The 21,415-nt window shown below is 27.1% G+C and overlaps 1 protein-coding gene across 4 annotated transcripts in view; it reads right to left on the minus strand.

Moving 5' to 3' along the window:
- Hem (Nck associated protein 1 Hem) overlaps positions 1–21,415 on the minus strand; it is an 80,894-nt gene that overhangs the window by 4,541 nt on the left and 54,938 nt on the right. The window contains exons 16-29 of one of the 4 annotated variants that reach the window (XM_067283261.1): positions 19,989–20,134; positions 19,781–19,913; positions 17,973–18,092; positions 17,689–17,825; positions 17,438–17,569; positions 17,009–17,124; positions 13,111–13,213; positions 12,658–12,788; positions 8,667–8,764; positions 7,165–7,258; positions 4,568–4,585; positions 3,996–4,078; positions 2,790–2,867; positions 2,571–2,591 (exon numbers count right to left, since the gene is read on the minus strand). In XM_067283261.1, the coding sequence (XP_067139362.1) occupies positions 2,571–2,591; positions 2,790–2,867; positions 3,996–4,078; positions 4,568–4,585; positions 7,165–7,258; positions 8,667–8,764; positions 12,658–12,788; positions 13,111–13,213; positions 17,009–17,124; positions 17,438–17,569; positions 17,689–17,825; positions 17,973–18,092; positions 19,781–19,913; positions 19,989–20,134 (1,410 nt within the window). The remainder of the gene's footprint in view (positions 1–2,570; positions 2,592–2,789; positions 2,868–3,995; positions 4,079–4,567; positions 4,586–7,164; positions 7,259–8,666; positions 8,765–12,657; positions 12,789–13,110; positions 13,214–17,008; positions 17,125–17,437; positions 17,570–17,688; positions 17,826–17,972; positions 18,093–19,780; positions 19,914–19,988; positions 20,135–21,415) is intronic. The other 3 variants (XM_067283263.1, XM_067283262.1, XM_067283264.1) reach the window with 3 other exon arrangements.

Here is a 21,415-nt window from a genome sequence, read left to right on the forward strand (position 1 = left end):
ATCTTAAAATTCAATTTAAAATCTTCATAACTAATCTCCTCACCACCCAATATATCTAAATTTAATTCATAAATTACTTCCACTAGCCTATCCTCAGTTAGTTCTTTAGGAACATCAATCAGCATCATTCGAGAATATTTCTTTTCTGGTACCTACCTGTATAGACAATTCAGTTTTCTCAAGGACTTTAGTAAGTTTGGCTAATAATAAAGATAATGTCCCATTAGATCTTAATTTTCGTATACCGGTTATTCTAATTTTATCCTTAGTGGGGCTTATCCTTGTCAAAAATTCTCTCTACCTCATCACTATTTTCATTGTCCTTACTCTTGACTATCACCACTACAGGTTTCTTATCTACATTCTTACCTTCCCTGTCTTTTCCAACCTTATCAGCATATGTACTAACACTATTCACTATATCCCAACCAGCCATATCTCTATCTCTATTCTCCAATAACTCCAGTTTACCTCTCAATCACTAATGATTTCTCCAACCTTCCAGTTATGGCTATAGTTAATCTACTTCCCTTATCCGTACATAACTTCAATAGCTCCAATTGCACCTTTTCAACTTGACTTAAGCTGTCCATTGAATCTACTTCTACTATCTCCTTTATCTCCGACTCCTCACTCTCTTCGGTATTTGGGACCCAGGATGATCCCCCCAACCCCCAGTACTTTGTAATCATTTCTGTTTATTTTTACCTTCCATATTTATGAAAAAAGGAAACCCAAGAACCCCCCAGACCCAGGTGTGCCCCAAGTCCCTTTAGGCAGACTTTAAACTTGCTGGCAGGCAAACCAACAATCGGCATTTATTTCTGATTTTTGCCATCTGATGGTGCTACGTGTAGGAGGTTAACCATAATGTAATTTATGTATTATTATATTAAGGACTGTATGCTTATACTGATAGATGCAAATTCAACATTAGAAATGGTTTTAATGAGATGACCTTTTAACAAGTCCAATGTGAGTTCAACCAGACCCTCAACACCCAATCATTGGATGGTGAGGAATGGAGACATGTCCAAGATGGTCCATCTCCCAAAAAAATTCCTTGTGGTCCCCAGAGGGTAGGCTTACAATTTAGCTGTTCAGCTACCAACAAACACTTTCTTCAAATGCAGAACATAATAAATATGTGAAAGATAGAAATTGTTTAATTTCATTTTTTTAACAACAATTAATATTACTCATTCTGTCTCAGTATCTTTTAAAAACATAAAATAGATTTAGAAAATCAAATTCAATTTTTCATTTCATACAAAATTAATAGTTAAACAATTTGCAAGTTAAAAAAAAACACTGGACTCATAGCAAGTACTTGTTTAGTCACTTACCTGAAAAATTCTCTAACTACATTCTAAATAGCATCATCACTTCCTTACGAACCAGTGTGCTTTGTGAAGATAGTTTTGAAACTTCGAAAGTGTTTGTGATAAACTGTATTTTCACAAAGCACACTGGTAACAAAGTGATGATGAGCTTTATATCTAAATAGCATCTTACTATAATGAAAAATACTTTTTACTTTTAATCTTGCAAATTGCTTAATTATTAATTCTGTATAAAATGAATATTTAGATAATTTAAATTCAATTTATTTTTTCAAATGTCCTAATATGTACAATATTGCTGTCTGGACCAGAATTTCTTGTAAAAGGACTTTCACTATATTTCATTGCAATGTTAGCAATCATAGAATGTCTAATTCTATATTTTTTGAAATTATTGTTCTCTACATACAATATTCAGTATAGTTATATTAATCTGACAATCATAAAGTGACATATATTTGTATCTAATTATGAGAAGTTATTCACGCTTCATTCCTCTATTACTAAATAAAGAGTAGATTCAAAATATTTTTTTCAGTTCTTTCCACTAATTATAAATTATTAATGTAACTATAATAACATACTGTTATATCCTACCATAATTTATTTAGAAAAAATAACAACAGTTTTTCTGATTTCGGTTTACTTTTTAAATAAGGTTTATCCAATATTTTCTTTTTTTTTCATTACAAAAACCATATGGGTAAAGCTAGTGGCAGCGGCAGCACCACAATGACTAACATTTGAGAATATCTGGTCTAGATTTTTTTCTTTAATGCAATATCATTTCATATTGTAAAAGTAATAAGCAATTGCTTAACATATACATCGGAGATGGCCAACCTTGTCACAACTGGAGCTGCATTATCTATTAGTACATAAAAAGAAATTGTATGTAAGTTGGCTGTGTGAAGTAAGAATCTAGAAGAGCCACTTGCAGCTCACAAGCTGCAGTTTGGCCACCATGGATATATATATATATAATACTTAAATTTTAAATAAAAATAATTAAGCATTTATTTTGAAAGAAAAAATTATTATATTAAAAAAATAAGATGAAAACTTTAAACAGTTAAAAATTACATAACCCCATATCCAAAGCAGAATAACCATAGCCATTTTGATTAGTATTGCATTTATTAAATAATGAAGTTGAAAAATTATGGTAGTATATACAGTAAGCATGCAATCATATGTAAATATTAAAAATGTCAAAGATTTGCTAACCTGTAATCTGATATTCTCAAGCTTGAAGTAAATGAAAGAAGATTTAGGTTAATATCATATTTTCAGATTTATACAGTATAGATATTTGATTTATTATATTAAAACTTAACTATCCAGAAACTGATTAAGTATGCTAATTATTATAACACTTTTCAAACACTTAAATATGAGTTAAATAAATTTAATTTAACTTATTGTAATTTTATAACATTATCATACCATAGAATCTCCATTTGGTACATGATGTTTAAAATCAACAATAGAGCTCAATAAGAATGGAATACGATCTGTTAATACCTGGGAAAAAAATTTTAATCATCAGTCTAAATAAAATTCTTATTTAGAAAGTTAAAGAATACTTTTGTCAGAAATTTTTAAGAGTGTATTGAGAGGTTTATTCAAAAATACATGTGGTACAAATTCGTTTTGATTTAGTTTATGTAACTAAATTTTTCAACTAACTTACATATATACAGTCCAGTTTATATATTTCCTGCAAAGATTTAAAATAAACTAAAATATTTTTATTGTCAGAATACTTTGTAATGAGATATAAATACTTCTTTGATAATCTAATGATTCAAAGCACAAAGAGCTTAAAAATGCTAGTGAAACAACTCGGGGCTATTCAAAAATGTTTCAAAATAATGTTTTTATAAAACTACATCAAGTATATAAATAAAACGCGAGTCCATAATTAACTAACTAAATTGTAACCTAAAATTTATAAAATATGGATTATCTTATGAGCTTTAAAAGTAATAATTCAATTATTAATATTTTCTTAATAATGATATAAAGTCAAGGGATTTACTTCAGAGCTAAAATTTTTATAAGAATAATGCACAAAATATGCCAAAGTTAAGTGTTGAAGACGACAATGTCATAATAAAAGGAAAACTTATAAAACTGGCAAATTGAGGTTTTCAGAATGTAAATTTAGATAAGATGAATTAAATCTTCATTTATTTTTTTTTTGTTTCTGGATTTGTTTATTTTAATACAATTTGAGGAAAGAATAATTGAGAATGAAATGCATATATTCACTAGCACAAAAGTGCACACACCTTTTTGCTGATTTCACATGCCTTTCTGTCAGATCTAACCATGAGCCATCTGAAAATGTTTACCTTAGCCTATTTGTAATGATCCCTTTCTATTTATATAACATCTGTATCTTTGCTTTCATTAAACCCCTTAATACAGTATAATTTCATTTCATCATGCTTATATTTCATTTTATTTAAAAATAGTACTTGTAATACAATTTTAATATATATTTATATTTGCAGATTCTTTTGATGAAATTACAACTTAACCTTCATCATGCAAAGAAAACAAATGGAAAATTTTTTTCCATCTGTCCTCTGCATGAAAAAAAATTATATAACACTCCTCTAAAAAGAATAAACATTAATTACTCACGTCATTCAAGGCATCTTGTGCTAGTGTGCGGAAACAAAGAATCACTCCAATAATAGTCATTCTTTGGAGAACATTATCTACATCTACTCAAAGAAAAAATGTATATTTTACTATTATAATTATTAAATAAAATATACTATATTAATATAATTGTTTGAGTAATCAAGTTATATTTATTATAAATCATAATAAGTATAATTTGGTCATTTGTTTATTTAGTATCCAAAATATCTGAGTTTAAAATGTCAATTACAAATAGCATTACTTATTTTATTAATACTTTCTATCCACTATTCAATAGAATAACTTACTTAACAAAAAATTATTTAATTTAAAAAATAATAAAACATTTGCAAATAATTTCATTATCATCAATATTTAAATTTGTTTATTTAAAAAATAAAATAATAAATTTCAAAACAAAATATAATTATAAAATTAATTAATAATAATTTTCAGAGAGAAAACAAATTTAATATCAACAAAAATTATTCACACTGATTTACTTTATGAAATTAATAACTTATTATATATAATAACTAAACAACAAGAATAAGAATAATTTCCCTTACTTTGGGCCATCTTTGGTCCTATATGCATGAAAGGAAAAAAAAATTCTTGAATGACAGAATACTAAAAAGAACAGTTTTAAAGATAACAAGATTCTCTGTTAATCTTTTTCTTAAAAAAGAACTGTTTAAGAAACCAGAAAAGAAAAAGCAGTTAATACACGATGACATATAATTTTTTAATTTAAATATTGCATTCTATACATATTAAGGGAAGATTCATAAGATTATATTTACTTAAAAAGCATATCACTTAGTGTTAAATTTCTGTTCCATCTTATTTTAAATATTCTGTAATAACTTCCTTAATATTATTACAGATTTTCATTCAATACAGATTAATAATAATAACCTATATTATTTTAATGGCATTCTTTCCCTTTGTTAGCTACAATTAACATCTTAAATAAGAAGTCCTATTCATTCATCTAGTTTACATTTTTAAATAAATAAATGTACAGTACCATGTTTGTAGAACCAAAATATATATGTATTTAGTACAAAAGATAAAAATGAAATGTTTTTCATTAGATTATAATACCTATTTAAAATTAAATGTTATAGAAATTAGTGATTTTGCAAATAATTACACATTGTAGACCCAATACAATACAGAATTACTTATAACGTGGTTAAAGACTGGATGTCAAATTTAATAGAAATCTTTATTTCCAGCAACCAAAATGAAATCTTAAAGAAAAAGACAAAATCTCACTATATGTATTACAGCAATATAGTTTAACAGACTCACTTAATATGCATAATTCAAACTGAATTTTCAGACCTGAGTACTCATATCAAACCTACAATGTATATTTAAAAATTAGAAATCTTCAGCTATCAACATTAAGGTGTGTAATATAGAATATAAACTAAAATAATTTCTGTACAATAATTTCTTAATAATAAGTGTATTACCGTATATCTCGGTGGATAAGACGATAGTTGAATCATAAAAATAGGCCTCAGAAATCGGGGGTTGTCTTATAAAACAGATACAAAAAATTTAGTTTGAAATTTATATAAATTAAAACCATTATAAAAAAACGGACAAACCGTAATTATTTACTAATAGAGAGTAGGATATATGCACAAAATAGAATAGCCCATGTCAAAGTCATTGCCCGAATGCCGAATCAGTGTGAACGTTTGCAACAATCGTAAGGCAGTGCAAGAAAATAAAATTTGTCCATTCGAAAAATTACAAATAGGAATTCCGTATACGCTATACAGTATTATTATTAAGATAATGATTGCTGATCTAAACTAAATTCACAGGACGTTGATAGTCATCTTTTAGGACAGATATATGCTAAAACTATAAAACTTCGACGAAAATTTATACCTAGTCTTATCTGAAGGTCGTCTTATCCGCCGAGATATACAGTATATGCTTTAGTAACATTTTGTTTACGTCTTTATGTTAGAATATTTTTAAAGGAAATTTATTAATAATGATTTAAGAGCTTCAGTGACTGCTGACTTAATAGAAGTGATTTTTTTTTTCAGTTTATAACAGAGATGAAAAATAATAAATTAATCAACATGGCAAAATAAGCAACCTTTTTGTTTTTTACCAGTCTAAATGTTATATTTCTCATTCTTGACTTAGTTTAATGTATCTGTGTACTTGTACATAATATACGAGTATATTGGGTAATATATAACATTTTTATTAAACTAATTTGTTTGTATAAGAATGTATTTACTATTTTTATTCATACATGCTTACCAATGCCATCATCAAACAAATCAATAAATGTGAACTTATATATTCAGTAGATGTGTCAAATTTTAATGTTTAATTAATTTTTTAAAATCGTTTTATTTTGTATTTTTAAAAAAATAACCAGAATCGTCATCATTCTTACTTTCCCGGCTGTTATACAGTATAGGCCTATAACAAAGGAAAAGAATGATGATCAGTCAAAAAATGACTTTCTCAGATTTTTACCCTTTTGGATTTGGGAAGCCTCAAAACATAGAGAAGTGCAAACAGATGTTAGAATGTGTACCAACCGATTTAGTTCAACCATTTCATCAAGCTTAATAACTCCATTGTTAAACCATCCAACTCCCATACAGGAAAAAAACCCAAATCGTTTGCATATCTGAACATTTCAAGGTACCCTGAGTCCAAAAATGCAAAAATTTGGGGTGGGATCATTTTTTGATCGATTGCTACACTGTTATATATAACAGCCAGAAAAGTAAAAATTATCCTATTGACTCATTACTTAGAGGAATATTTTAGCTTTGGAATAAAAAAAGTTTCTACATTCTATCTTTATTAGAACTATATTTATTGATGCTAATATTCTGAGGTCACGTGATGACGTTGGAATTTTCAGGCCTACTTTGTTAACAAGTGTGCCCATGGTCGGAGTCGTGTAAAAATCTACTGACTCCACAGCCCCGAAAGCAAATCTTAATATGAAATGAAGTTGAAAATGTTCACATTTCTTTTTGAAGTTCTTATTAAGGGATATGAGTTTTTACATATTAAAATTCTGAATATCTAATATCTAAATTGATTTTTATGAGAAATTATTTACCAAACATTATTCTATATAAAATACAATTTTTATTAACAAACTTACGTTGTAATCTTCTAAAGAGTTCCCTCATTTGTTCAGGTTTATCATAATTTGATCTCAAAGCTACCAGGATATCTTTGTTTGTGACCACCAATTTCTAATATTAAAAGTAAAATTTACATTGAGATTATTGAGTTATTAAAATATCTGTAAAATAAATGAGACAAAATTATTTTATTTTATTATACTGGTAAGTTAACTAATAAATATTGGAATTTACATTTTATCTATTAAATGACTTATCATCTAAATTTCTTAAAGTAACTTTCCTAAAATCCATTTTATTATAATTTCAAAATATAAGAGAAAAAAGCCAAATAGAATTTAATAAATGACTATTTCTGAGAAAACTAATTCTAAACTAAAACTTATTTTTAGAATATTTGCATAAATTATATTCAAGACAAAAAATAACAACTTTCAAGGCTTTTGTTTCGTGTTTTTGTTTTCTGCTAACAGAATATACACTTGTTTCAAATGTCACCTTTAATCAATCTTTTAAAAATAATGATAGATAAGAATTCCTACTCAAAATAAATTTTTTTATATTGCAAGTCTTCTGATTAAATATTTTAAAAATATTGACATATTTTATAGATATCTTAAAACTGTAATTTCTGAAATGTCTGTAGAAAATCATTGTTGTCATTTGAACTTTAATAATTTAACAAGATTAAAATATTATATTTTTTATAGTATTCCTACGTTAATATAGGCTATGTACACAGTCAACTGATAAAGAGCAGGATGTCAAAATATATTAAACAAAGGACGTTGAATAGCTTACTGTTTTTATCTACACTACATGTCCAAAAACTGCATTCTTTTTAATTTTTTTAACTGTAACTGAATAATTTTTTTTCTATTTTCTTAAGAGTTAATTATATTGAAATTCATTCTATGTTTTAGAATTATTAATTTAAAATTATTGACAATACATACGTACAAAATTACAGTTTTCTTAAAACCCTTTCAAAGAACTTTTTTAATGTTTTAGAATCATAATTTTAATATATAATAAATTAAAACACTTAAATAAATAATTTTTAATAATTTAAAAAGTTCAAACTTGAGTAAAACAGAATTTTTTAAAGAAAGCATTTATGCATTTACACATATATTTACTTCTATCTTAAAATTAGGAAAAAAACCTATTACTTGTTCTGGCATACTTATAAATATTAATGCATTTATATGTATGAATTAATAACAAAAAGCATAAAAAAGTTTTAACATTTTTAAAGGATGTTACATTATTAATAATTACAAATACCATAAACAAAGAATAAAGAACACTAATAAATAATTAGTCATCAAAAAAGATTACAAAAGATTAAAAATTATCCTACATTTCATCTTCATTTTATTTATATTTTATTTAGCTTGAGGAATTTGGTATTTATTGTCTCATATTGTGAAAATAATGAATGTTACTATTTTTCACTTAATCCAAATATAAGCTTTTTAATTTTTCAATAATTGAAAATAAATATTAATTGGTTTACCTTCAATTCTGTAACTTGACTAGCAATATGCCACATTAAACTTTCATTTAAATATTTCATTCCATATGGACCAATTAGCTCAGCTAAGGCACGTAACTCTGAAAATATATTTTAAAATATTTCAAGTATTTTTATTAAAAAAAAGTATATTTTTAATTCTTTAACTAATTATTGTTGAATTATATGATTAGTATTGATCAAATTATGATTAAAATTTGTTTTATACTAAATTTAATATATTGTCAACCTAATGCATCTTGGATTTGTTAATGTACAGCAAGATTCCTCAAGATTTGTTCAACTGAGCATTTCAAGAATGAAATAGTGATGCAGCATGTTAACAACTCTACATTTTGGTAAATCAATTTGATCACACTGTAGAATGGTAAGCAGTATATGCTAATAATGTGAAGAGATGAACTGCTCTTTTACTCTTCATCATCAAGCACTTGACTGTTGAACTATTTTTATTCAACAAAATATTTAAAGCCCATAGTAGCTGTTAGCTAAGTTTAAATTTCAAGAATATGATATACAGGTATCCCTCATACAACACTGTTTCACTCTAACACAGTTGGAGAAAACCTCCTTAAAAATTTTGCAATTTTTTAATGTAAACTCCATTATTTGATTTTTTTAAAATTCAAGCAAGCATGCATGTTGTCTCAAATTTGCCCATGGATTTTAGAATATTGAAATGTTTAATTATTTTTGTGCCATTCATCAGATTTACTTTAATGAAAACTGAGAGTACAATTTTTTTTTCCTTCCTTATCTTATCCTAGCTTAGCTTGCCTATCAACCAGGTGTTGTTGTTGTTGCTTTCAGACTTTAGCTCTTAACACTGTTACTATCTTTTTTATTTTAGATTAACTAGCAGGTAGGCCCAGCGTTGCTTGGGCAAAAGTAAACGTTATAGTCAACCTTACCCATTTTCACAGAATGCAAGAGTTGGGTCCCCCTGTTTCCAGACTAATCAGAGAATTTTTAGATGGGTCTAAAAATATGTTCGATTTCCCGCAAAAACGAAAAAAACTGCATCTGTGTCTTGCATGTTGCTTTCTCTTAACAATTTCATTGTTACTTCACACTTCCATTGTTGATGGAAGTGTTAAGACTTAATCCTGTCCCTCTCCCCCATGGGGAGGAATTTCGAAAAATCCCTTCTTAGTGTGCGTTCTCGTGACGTACCCTAACTGTGTACCAATTTCAACTTTCAACTCCTAACCGTTAGGGCTCTGCACTGATTATTATTATTATTATTATCAACTCGTCTCGATTATATATATACATATTCATACTTAGTAAAGTTTAATAACACCTAAAAATGTTTATTTAAACTTTTTTTAAACGTAGGTAATTAATCATTTGTAAAATGAAATACAGCAGTATCTCAGTACTCAAACAATTTGGTATTCAAACTCAAATTCTGGAAAAAATTTATTGGTACTTGACTGAACAAATGCAACCCACTAGAATAAATTTTCAATTAATAACATACTTTTATGGTAAAAATAAAAAATATGAAAATGTTGCTGATGCTTGATCAAGATCAACAGAAAAGTTGAGATGGCAACAATACTTTGTAAAAAGAAATGTCCTGGTTTAACTAAAATTAATATTAATGTGTAATACAGTATTTTTAATTGTGATTTTTAATTAATCATTATAATTAAAAATAAATTATCGATTGCTTTAATAAACATATGTCTCTTAGTAACAAAAAAAAAATAGTATACTTTTGCTAACTTCTGGAACCTAACCCCATGTTTTGCATTAGTCCTTTGTTTTGTATAGCATGGATTCACATAAGTCTCTGCATAAGAATTGAATCAGTAAATCTTATGCATCAATAACTTATAAAAGTTATGGCAATTCTAACAAATTGAGTTCCCAATAATTAAAAAAGTTAAGAAACTATGTGTAACTATACTGTGTAATTTTAATATTAAGAAAGTATAAAATTTAAACAATACTACTTTTAACAATAGCTACTGTAGCTTACATTTCTTTAATGTATTGTGAGCAAATTATGACTGAAACACAATAACTGCTTGTTATGAGCCAAATGTTGATTTACTATAAATTACTATTATAAAAAATTTAAGAATATAGCATTAACTTATTAAAATCAGGAATTTGATCATTTTTTAATTTTGTTATAAGAAATTTTTCAGAGAATATTTTGAAGTATCCTTTGATGATACGATTGATTTTTCCTACATTGTTTAATGCAATGATTCTCAACAATTTTTTCGTCACAGTACACTTTTAATAATTTAAAAATTTGGTGGCACACATGGTTACTTCGGTAAGTACTGCAGGACAACTGGTGATGTCATAACAGTTATTTAGATCACTTTTTCTAAATGCCTTGGTAACCAGGACTGTGGAGTCAGAGTCGGAAATAATGTGTCAACTCCGACTCCCACATTTTAAATTTACTTTAAAATTTATTTTCATTTAAATAAAAAACTAAAGCATTTCTGGAAGCGTGATATTGAAGTGTAAATGCTGTCAAATATATGTAGATGCAGAATTTTATTGCCCCCTTTCTTCTCTTAATGTAATTTTTTAACAAATATTTAATAAGTTAAATATTAAAAATACTAACTAATATTTATTTGTATAAAAGTTTATAAAGTATTTGAGTAAATGTCCCAGGCTCCTTTCAGAGTTCAGAGTAGGGTACCCCCCTATGAGCACCTCTGCCCCATAAAATGACTTGGTATTTAATTTTGCCGGAGTCGAGTGGCTTTTTACCGACTCTGCAGCCCTGTTGGTAACTACTGGCAGTTCCCAGTAACACTGGTTACAATTTCGAAACATGCCCTAGGAAGGTAGAATTAATTGAACTACTTGTCTGACGTTGCTTATGTATGGATATTTGCAGTTGTGGCACACTGGTTGAGAATCACTGGTTTAATGTCAATTTTTTTCTGAAAATCAAGAGTTAAAGTTTCTTTTAATTTAGATACATTTTTTCACTGAATTTATATCACACATGAATTTATTGGGTTGCAATTTTCAAAACTGCAGACCTATAAATTCCCACTGGCATCCATCTGTTTGTCTGTCCTTGCTTAATCTTGAGAACAAAATTAGATAGATGAAAGTCAAGACCAGATACGAAAAGCTTAGGGCAGAAGGCTCCAGTTAACTGTATACAAACTTCCAGTTTGAATCAAAAGTCATTGTTATTTCAATTCAAAAATTTTCTCCAGATTTAGATAGATAACTGGTATGACAGGAAAAGTATGATGTACAGGTGCAAGACCTAAAAATATACTCTCAGTTTTAGTAAAGTAAAGAAACTAAAAAATATGATTAAAAATTGCAGCCCAGCATTGTGACAATATCACAATAAATAATTGCTCATTAATGTTAATGTAATTATTTTTACTAACAATGTATCAAGATAACCTACATAAAACTAACAATGCAAATGTTATTCTCTTAAAATATCTTGTTTAAAATAAAGCAAAGAAACTTTTATAATTATAATTTCTATAATAATAAATCAACAAATATTTTATATAGATTGATCACTGATTTTTTGACACACTTCATTCCAAAGATTGTTGGTTTAATGTTTTTGCTGGACCGTCAAGATCACATAACAACTCAACAACATATCCCTGATATTGCCAAAGCACTGTGGATTACTAGGAACTTAAGTGTATATTAATTTAAATGTAAATTGACAGCTCAAGATGTTGTTGAACCTGTATATTTATTTATTTATTATCATTTTTTATTATTACAGGAAGAGTGCTATCAGGTATCCATTTGACCTCTTTCAAAACAAATTATCAACTTATAATTTGAAAAATTCTATAAAATAATTTATCATTATTATTATTATTATTAATATAAAGAAAACTACTTTAAATACTTTGTTAAATTTTCTGTATAATTTTTGAGTTTTAAGGATTCTACAGTGTGATGTTTATTACAAAATTCTTAAAACTACATTTAACGTCAAAATTACCATTGATGTCTGAGAATTCTTCTGCACTAAATGGAATCTGTCCTTCAGCAGATAATGTAACAAAAGCCCTTTGATTACGAGAAAAACATATATGTCCAGTACTAACTCTTCTTAACAAAACTTCTAGATACCTAAAACAAATTATTAAATTATATAACATTTTAAAATAAGATTTTTAAACTTATCTTTAATTATTATCTTAAAGAATTTTTTTTAGTTACAAATTTTAAAAGATATTAAACCAAGACAGAAGATAATTAAAACTGAAGTATCATCTCATCATTAAGAAACTAAAATTATAAAATAAAATTTTAAACAATGTTTTTGTAATAGTCTAATTGTTTAATTTTTTAATATTGATTATACACAGATAGATCAAATATTTTATGAACAATTCTTTTGAAAAGTGGGAAATAATTAAAGAAACTTGTAAAAATTATGAATTTTATTTACCAATTAGTGTAGAGACAAGTAACTGTCTTATCACCATGACTGTCCTGAGGTTGAGTTTGTTGAAGTAAAACATTATTGAATACTCTAGTAATATCCAGATGTACTGAAAATAAAACTTTTGTTAATTCACAACATACCACTATCTTAAATGTATATATTTAAAAATCAATCATTTTATATTATTTATCTGTGAAGATCTCATACTATCCATTGATTCACATTAAATTAATTAATGTGAATCAATAGATTTAAGCATTTTAAGCAATCAATATGAATTAAATAAAAATGTCTTTCTGTAAAAATCATATTATTACTTTAGAGTATTATAGAAAATTCACACAAAAGTATTCAATAATTTCTTCTTATTTAATATGCAGGGTCTGTTCAAAAAATTATCAAACTTTTTGAATAGGGCAGAAACGGTGTGTGCTAGCGTCGTGAGGTTGGCAACACTACATTCGTGATAACCAACTGAGTGAGCTGCTTTCTTTGGATTGTTGATATCTCGTTTCATTCCCACATTATTGTTTTTTGAGTAAAAGGTGTTTCAGTGTTTGTGGCAATTTTTGCAATGTGCGATTTACAGGAGTAACGATGCAATGTGAAGTTTTGCGAGAAACTGAGGAAAACTTTTACGGAAACATTTCAACTTTTGAATCAAGCTTATAGAGATGGTGCTTTAGGTCATACACAGTGTTAAGAATGGTTGTCAATTAGTAATGTAACGAATAGTATATTCGACCTCAGCCGAATACCGAATATTCGGCCAAACTATTCGGCTTGATTAACGCACGTACAAAAATTGGCTCGCAAAAATTATGGCAAGGATCGCGCACCCTGCTCTCTATTGGCCCTCTGTCACTACGATTTTTTCTTCCAGTAGGTCTAAATTATTTAAATTTATTAATTAAATTATAATTATTAAAGTTAATATGAAATAGAGCCTAACGTCTACCTCCAGTGCCAAATTGGTTTATAATTTATGTAATAGCCGTAAATAGCCCGATATGATTCGGCAGTTGTTGGTATTTAGATGTAAGTTATAACTTATAAGTTATTTTATTTGCAATCAATCTTTTTAACTCTTTAATTAAGCAGTAAAATTTTATTTTTACTACGTATTTGTAGACTGAATAGTACCCTAAGGATATATACTTTAGTGGGGACATATGGTCTAGTTTCTCCCCAGATGTGAAACAGTTCAAATATATTATTGGGGGGTTTCTATTTGTGAAGTTTTGTGATATTTTGTTGCTATTGTTTTTGTCAATATTTTTAAAATTAACACGATTTCAAATGTTATCTTTTGCATATAATGAAAAATGCTCATTCTTTGCTTTATATATAAAATAAATTATATATTAGTTACTCATCTTCTGGAAATAGAGAAATAATTCTTTCATTAAATACGATAAGTTTCAATAAAACGTTTCGTAAATTATTTTAAAATATCGTAAAAAATATTAAAATATACGCAAATATGAATATAACATAATTAACAAAACAATAACATTGATGCCCGATACATTCTAACCTACACGCCATCAATGCCATAAGATATCGGGCTAGATAAACGCTATATTATTATTTAATTACGAAATAATTTAATACTAGAGTTAGATGCTATTTCTTATTAACTTTAATAATTATAATTTAATTTTCAGCATTAATAAAAGTTACCAAAATGATTAATTTACTGTGTTTTTGTTATTTCTTACTCCTGTTTTTAGGTGTTCGGTATTTGGCCGAATAGTGACTAAATATTCGGTATTCGGCCGAATAGTGATTTAAATATTCGGTATTCGGCCAAATAGTGAAAATAGGTCGAATAGGCCAAATACCGGATAGTAACCGAATATTCATTACATCACTATTGTCAATTAGTTGAAGATGACCCTTGACTCAGAAGGCCTTTGACCTCAACTGATGATAATCATGTTCAGAAAATCAAGGATCTGGTGCATGCAAATCATCGTCTGGCTGCCAGAGAACTTGCAAAAGAGATTGGGATCTCAATAGGGTCATGCCACAACATTTTAATGGAAAAATTAAACATGCATTGAGTTGCAGCAAAATTTGTTCCTTGTTTGATGACCGAACTGCAGAAGGAAAATCGAATGGACGTTTGCCTGGAACTCCTTAAACAAGCCAATGATGGCAAAACATTCATGCAAAGGATCATAGTGGGTGATGAGAGTTGGGGTTTATAGCTATGACATTGAGACAAAAGTTCAATCATCACAGTAAGTTGGCAAGGAATCTCCATGCCCAAAAAAAAAAAAGCACAACAGTCTCAATCCAATGTCAAGATGATGATCACTGTTTTTCTTTTTTTTTATTTCAATGAGTTATGCACTTTGAATTTTTGCCTCAAGGTCAAACAATCAATAATCAGTACTATGCAAGTGTTTTCAAATGGTTGTGTGAAAAAATTCACAAAAAGAAACCAGAGTTGTGGCAAGACAACTCATGGTTCCTTCACAATGACAACACACCAGTTTTGTGCTAAAAATCAAATGACTGTCCTTTCCAGCCACCTTGCAAATTTTTCTTGTTTTCAAAATTAAAATCAGTGCTGAAAGGACACCGTTTTGACACAACTGAATGACATTCCAAAGAAGCTTAACAGCTCTTTGCCTTGCAAAGAGGAAACACTGCTGGGATAAGTGTGTGAATAGGGGAGGGGAGTACTTTGAAGGGGACAAGGACCAATAATCTGTAACTTGAAGAATAAAAATTAAAAAAATAAAGTTCAGTTATTTTTAGAACAGACCTTGTATAAATTATATAAAGTAATAACAATATATATTTAAAAAAAACAAAATCCTAGAATAATTCCAAGTTAAACAATTCATTCAATATTTTTATAATACAATTTTTTACATTAAACAACACAAGAATCTTTCTGTAACATTTATGTTAGACACAAGATTTATCTATAAGGTAAACCAAGTCTCTTAAATATTACATGTGATGATGTTACAATATGTATATAAAATGAAATCAGGTGAATAAGCATAAAATAATTTCAAGTAAAAACTTTCATTATATTACTTTTGATTATTATGTATATTTGAAACCCATAAATAATTAAAGGAACTGTAAATGTAATATTTCATATTATTGCAAAATAATTTTTTTTGTCAGCTGTATCATTGTTCAATGGAAGAAAGCAATGTCATCCATTTAAAAACTGTTTCAATGGAAATAGTGCTTACACAACCATTCCATTCCAGGATTTTTTAAAAATAATTTTTTTTCCAGAAAGCAATTTCTGTTTGATGTTTTTCTGATAGCAAATGTATAACCAACGTGTTTGTTTTGTTCATTCTGTATTTTAAGCAATTGTACTAAGTTTCTTTTCACTTGAAAAATGCATTAGACATAATTTAAAACTGGAAAAATAAAACAAGGTTTGATCCCAGATTTGTATGTTTTATTGTATGGTGCTCAATGTGTTCAATTTTGTTTATTCTATCATAAAAAATAAATATTACATATATATAAAAACAGTATCTTTTTAAATGTATAATATAATACAAATTAAAATAATATTATGTAAGAATATTCTGTAACTTAGAATATTATTTACTATTTCAAGCAAAGGAAATTAATCCACACTGATTTTATTTTATTCAAAATTTAATGAAATCTGATATGTAACCTGTGAATAACAATAAAATCATTTTATAATTGTTCAATTCACAACTATACAATTTTAAACTAAATTACTTGTAAATTTTTCAAATTTACAAGTAATTTATAAATAAAATTTTATCAATAAGATAACATAGGAAACAATTATTTTAAAGAATATTTTGTACATCTATCTAAATATTAATTAATTTTTTTAATAACTTGAAATACTCTTTCATTTTAACATAATTTATTAACATACCATAGTTTTCAATGCTTTGTAGAACATTCATGTATGCTCGTACACTACTTAAAAGTTCTGATGGTTTAGCTATTTCATTATTTTCTGGATTATACATTACCATTCCAACAAGAGCCCTACGTAAAGTTTAAACAGAATTTCACTCATATAAATAATTATTAATTAAGGTAAAACTACTTATCCAAAAACTAAAAATATCTTTAACAATTTTTTACATATTTTATGATTTAAAGAACTACAAAATAATTAAATTTAACCAACATAACTATTCATTAAATACCAAATTTTGTAAAATGTAAAATAAGTCTATTTTACTGTTTTATTAGATTTAAATGAAATTAAAATTAATGAATCAACAAAAGCATGAATGATTAAGTACTGTCTATCTAAACTTTTCGTTAAGCTTATACTTAAAATTTTTTAACCTACTTGTTAAATCTACTTTCTAGATGCTGTGATAGATATTCTCTAGGTGCAAAAGTATGTTCCCAAACATGGATTGTACTGCAGTAATTAATTGCATAGCACAATTCAGTCAATGCCATATGAAGTTTGTCCATTCTAGAAATTAAAAAAAATATCTAATAATTTAAAATTTCATACAATTAATATTCAAAAATATTAATAGTTATTATATTCTATTATAGCCTTATAATTAGATTTATATATTATACACTTACGTTGTAAGTTCTTCTCGTGTTCTTCGATAACTTTCTGTTCCGGGTTTGTCTAATTCTTGAACTACTTTATTTTTCTTATCTCTTCTTTTCTTATTTACTACTTGGGCAATTTGGGGAGCACAGTGTTTTGGTAGTAACTGTAAAATAAACAAAATTGTATTTATTATTTCTGTAACGATATACCCTTAAATTGATATTTAAAACATCAAAATTAATTTTAACTAAAATTGTAATTTTAAAAAATTCTTAAAAACTTATTTATCCATAAATTAGTATGTACTAACTCTATCACTGAGAGTGCATTGTTCATCACATATCGTTGTAATAATGTTCTTAGCTTCTTTGGACATTTCATCCAGGAATGCATTAACCATGGTCAAACTTCTATCTCCTATATGAATACGCTTTAAAAAATTTAAATGAATTAAGTTAAGAAACTAAAAATATGCATTACATATATAATATTTATGTAGAACATAAATTTAATGAAAGAAGTAAACAAGACATAAGACATGTGGTGATCATGTTTATAAGTTGTTATTTTAAATTAATGTTTTTCAACTTCAATATTACTACAGATTGAAATAAAATTAAAATTTATAAATTACTGGTGTAAAAAATTTAATAGTAAAATTTGTTTAATTTTTAAAAATCAATTAAATTAAACTAAAAATTATGATAATTCTAAATCAGCATTATTAGGGTGCAATTTTCAAATTGCAGACCTATACATTTCAAATGTTGTCTGCCTATCTGTCCTTTAATCTCAGGAATGGCGTTAGATAAATGAAAATTGAGATCAGATGTGGAAAGCTTAGGGCTGAGGCCCCAATAACTATATATGAACTTTCAGTCTGGACTTCAATTCAAAATTTTCAAGAAAGGAGTTAATAACATACTTGTGCCAGTCATGTATCTATCAGGAGAAGTATGATGTACAGGGGCAAGACATTATAAAATTGTGAACACTTACAGAAAGCTTAGGGGCCAAAGACCCTAATTAACTTAATGCAAACTTCTGGTCTGGACTGAAAGCAAAGAGATTTTTTAAAATTAAAAGATGATTAAAAATTGAAGTCTGGCATTGTGATGATGTCACAACAAATAATTGCTCATTATAAAAATAGATTTTATTTCAAAACATATAATAATCTAAATTCAATTTTTATGCTTTTTGTCTATATTCTTATCAAATAAACTATTATAGAACAAGAGAACAATATTGAAGCATTTATAATTGAAATAACAATAAAAGTCTACTCTTTCATGTAAGCAAGTATTTTTGTCTAAAATAAAATAGACCTCTGCTTAACAAAATATAATTATGAAACAAGAAATTATTCTATTGTGACATCATTACAAGACCAGGCTGCAATTTTTAATCATATTTTTAATTTATTTAATCTAAAATATATGTTTTCCACCTGAAATTTGTAGTGTCTTGCCTCTGTACATCATACTTTCCCTGTTAGCAATAGAGTCATGTCAGTCATCTATCTAATTACTTTCAGGGAAACTTCTTTAATTGGAATAATGTGACTTCTGGTTTGCACTAGATGTTTGTATATAGTTAATCAGGGCCTCCTGCCCCTAAGCTTTCCATATCTGGTCTCAATTTTCATCTATCTAACTCCATTCTTAGGATTAAAGAAGGACAGACATAGAACGACAGTGAGAATTTATAGATCTACAATTTTTTCAAATTGCAGCCCAACAATGAGTAAAAATTGAATACTCTACACAAATATGAAAAGGTTCAATGACTGTATCTTTTGTTAAATCTGAAGTTCCATGACATTATTATTGTTCTTTCAGTAATTTTCATTTACTGTAATGCAGTAAATGAAAATTAGTATAGTAATAATGTTGTCTACAATGTAGTACTAGCATCTGTAACACTGTACACAACATTGTACTAACAATGTATAATGTTAGTACATTGTACAATGCTCCAGAATCAGAACCAAATAAAATTACAATTATATGAAGTATTTGAATATTGAACTAAATAAAATATTTTATTTTATTAAAATAAAAAAATTTAATAACTTACATTGGAATGAAATAATAAATTGTGACAAAAACTCCATACCTCTTCAGGACATAGTTCATGCGTGCAATTCATAAAATGACTGCAAATTAATGGAAAGGCAATGATATATCTAGTTTGAGCTGGAAATTCTAGACACATATGAAATTGGTCCTCAAATATTTTACTGAAAAAACTAAAAAAGAAAACAAAAGATACATTAGATATAATAAATTACATTAATTAAAAATATTTATAAAATGATAATCACCAAAATATAGAAAGATCTGATGTTTCAACCAACATTTCATCCAGAAAATCAACCATTTTTGTATGAAAGATAATTGTATTCATTAAAGAAGCAAGGTCTCGATGATCTTGTAAATTTAAAGGATATTTGCTAACGCTACTGTAGGCCTATAAAAATAATAATCATTGAACTTCATCATATAAAAATATGAAAAGTTGAAAAATTTTAACAATTAATTCCAAATAAATTCTAATATTAAAAACACCATATAAAAGTGAGTAAACTGAACACACATTATAATATTTCTAACAGTATCACTGGTATTTGTTCAGTCCGTTCCTTTTAACCTTAAAAACAGCAAATAAAAATGCTGAAATTCTGAATATTCAGAAAACATTAGCAGTGAGAATTGAAAAGCTTTAGCTAATACTGGCAATTTATTTCTTTAATAGAATTCCTCATATTATGTATGACTTATAAGTGATTAAGAAATATGTAATAATTTACTTTATTTTATTAATTCATATAATATTAAATTTATAATGTTTGTTACCCAAAATATAATTACAAATACAATATTTTATTTGATTATAATAAGCTGAAAATTATGAAAATTCTTCGTTATATTTGAATATTTGTGTTCTGTGATGATTATTTTACTGTAAGAAAAAAAAATCTTCATAATTAATTTTTTCTCAAATATAATAATAACCAAAAATAATGACTCATACAGCAGATTAACATATATATTATCTCTTTTAATTTATAGCAACTTAACACAATGATATTAATAATGATATGATATTCAAAATAAATCCTGTTTCACAATTATCCTTTGCAATGTGGAAAACAGGTGCAATTGCAATGTGAAATTACATCCAACTCTTCCACTTTTACACGATTGTGAAATGAATGTCAAATTGCATGGATAAATTTCTGCAACCAGCTTGCAGATGGATTTTCTATTTCAAACTGTGCTTGATATCTAGCAGATCCACAAACGTTCCAGTAAATAGGAAGATGGTAAAATTGAGAAACATTCTAGTATGATGGCTTCCAATAACAAATGTGATTTTACTATCAATTTTAACCAGTCAGTCAGTGTATTTTAACCAATAAGAACAATTTTAAAGAATTCTCTAGTTGGTTGTCAAACAAAAGCAGAAAGTAAAAGCCATGTATGTATCATGCACATGATACTGCCAAAATATCACATTTTGAATTGCATGGATTTCACTTTCTCAACAATTGTGAAACATGCATTAAATACAAAATTTATTACAGTGGTGCCTCATATAACGTATGCCTTGAATAACGGACGCTGCGAACAACAGACTTACTGTTTGGCCGTTACGTGACTCCAGCAACGGACTGGCTGCAAACAACGGACTTTCCAGCATAATTGGTGACTGCTCCATGGGTGCGTTCTTTAATAGCGGTTGCTCTGC

Source organism: Centruroides vittatus, unplaced genomic scaffold (assembly GCF_030686945.1).
Source record: "Centruroides vittatus isolate TY-2023 unplaced genomic scaffold, ASM3068694v2 contig_980, whole genome shotgun sequence".
Classification (NCBI taxonomy): domain Eukaryota; kingdom Metazoa; phylum Arthropoda; class Arachnida; order Scorpiones; family Buthidae; genus Centruroides; species Centruroides vittatus.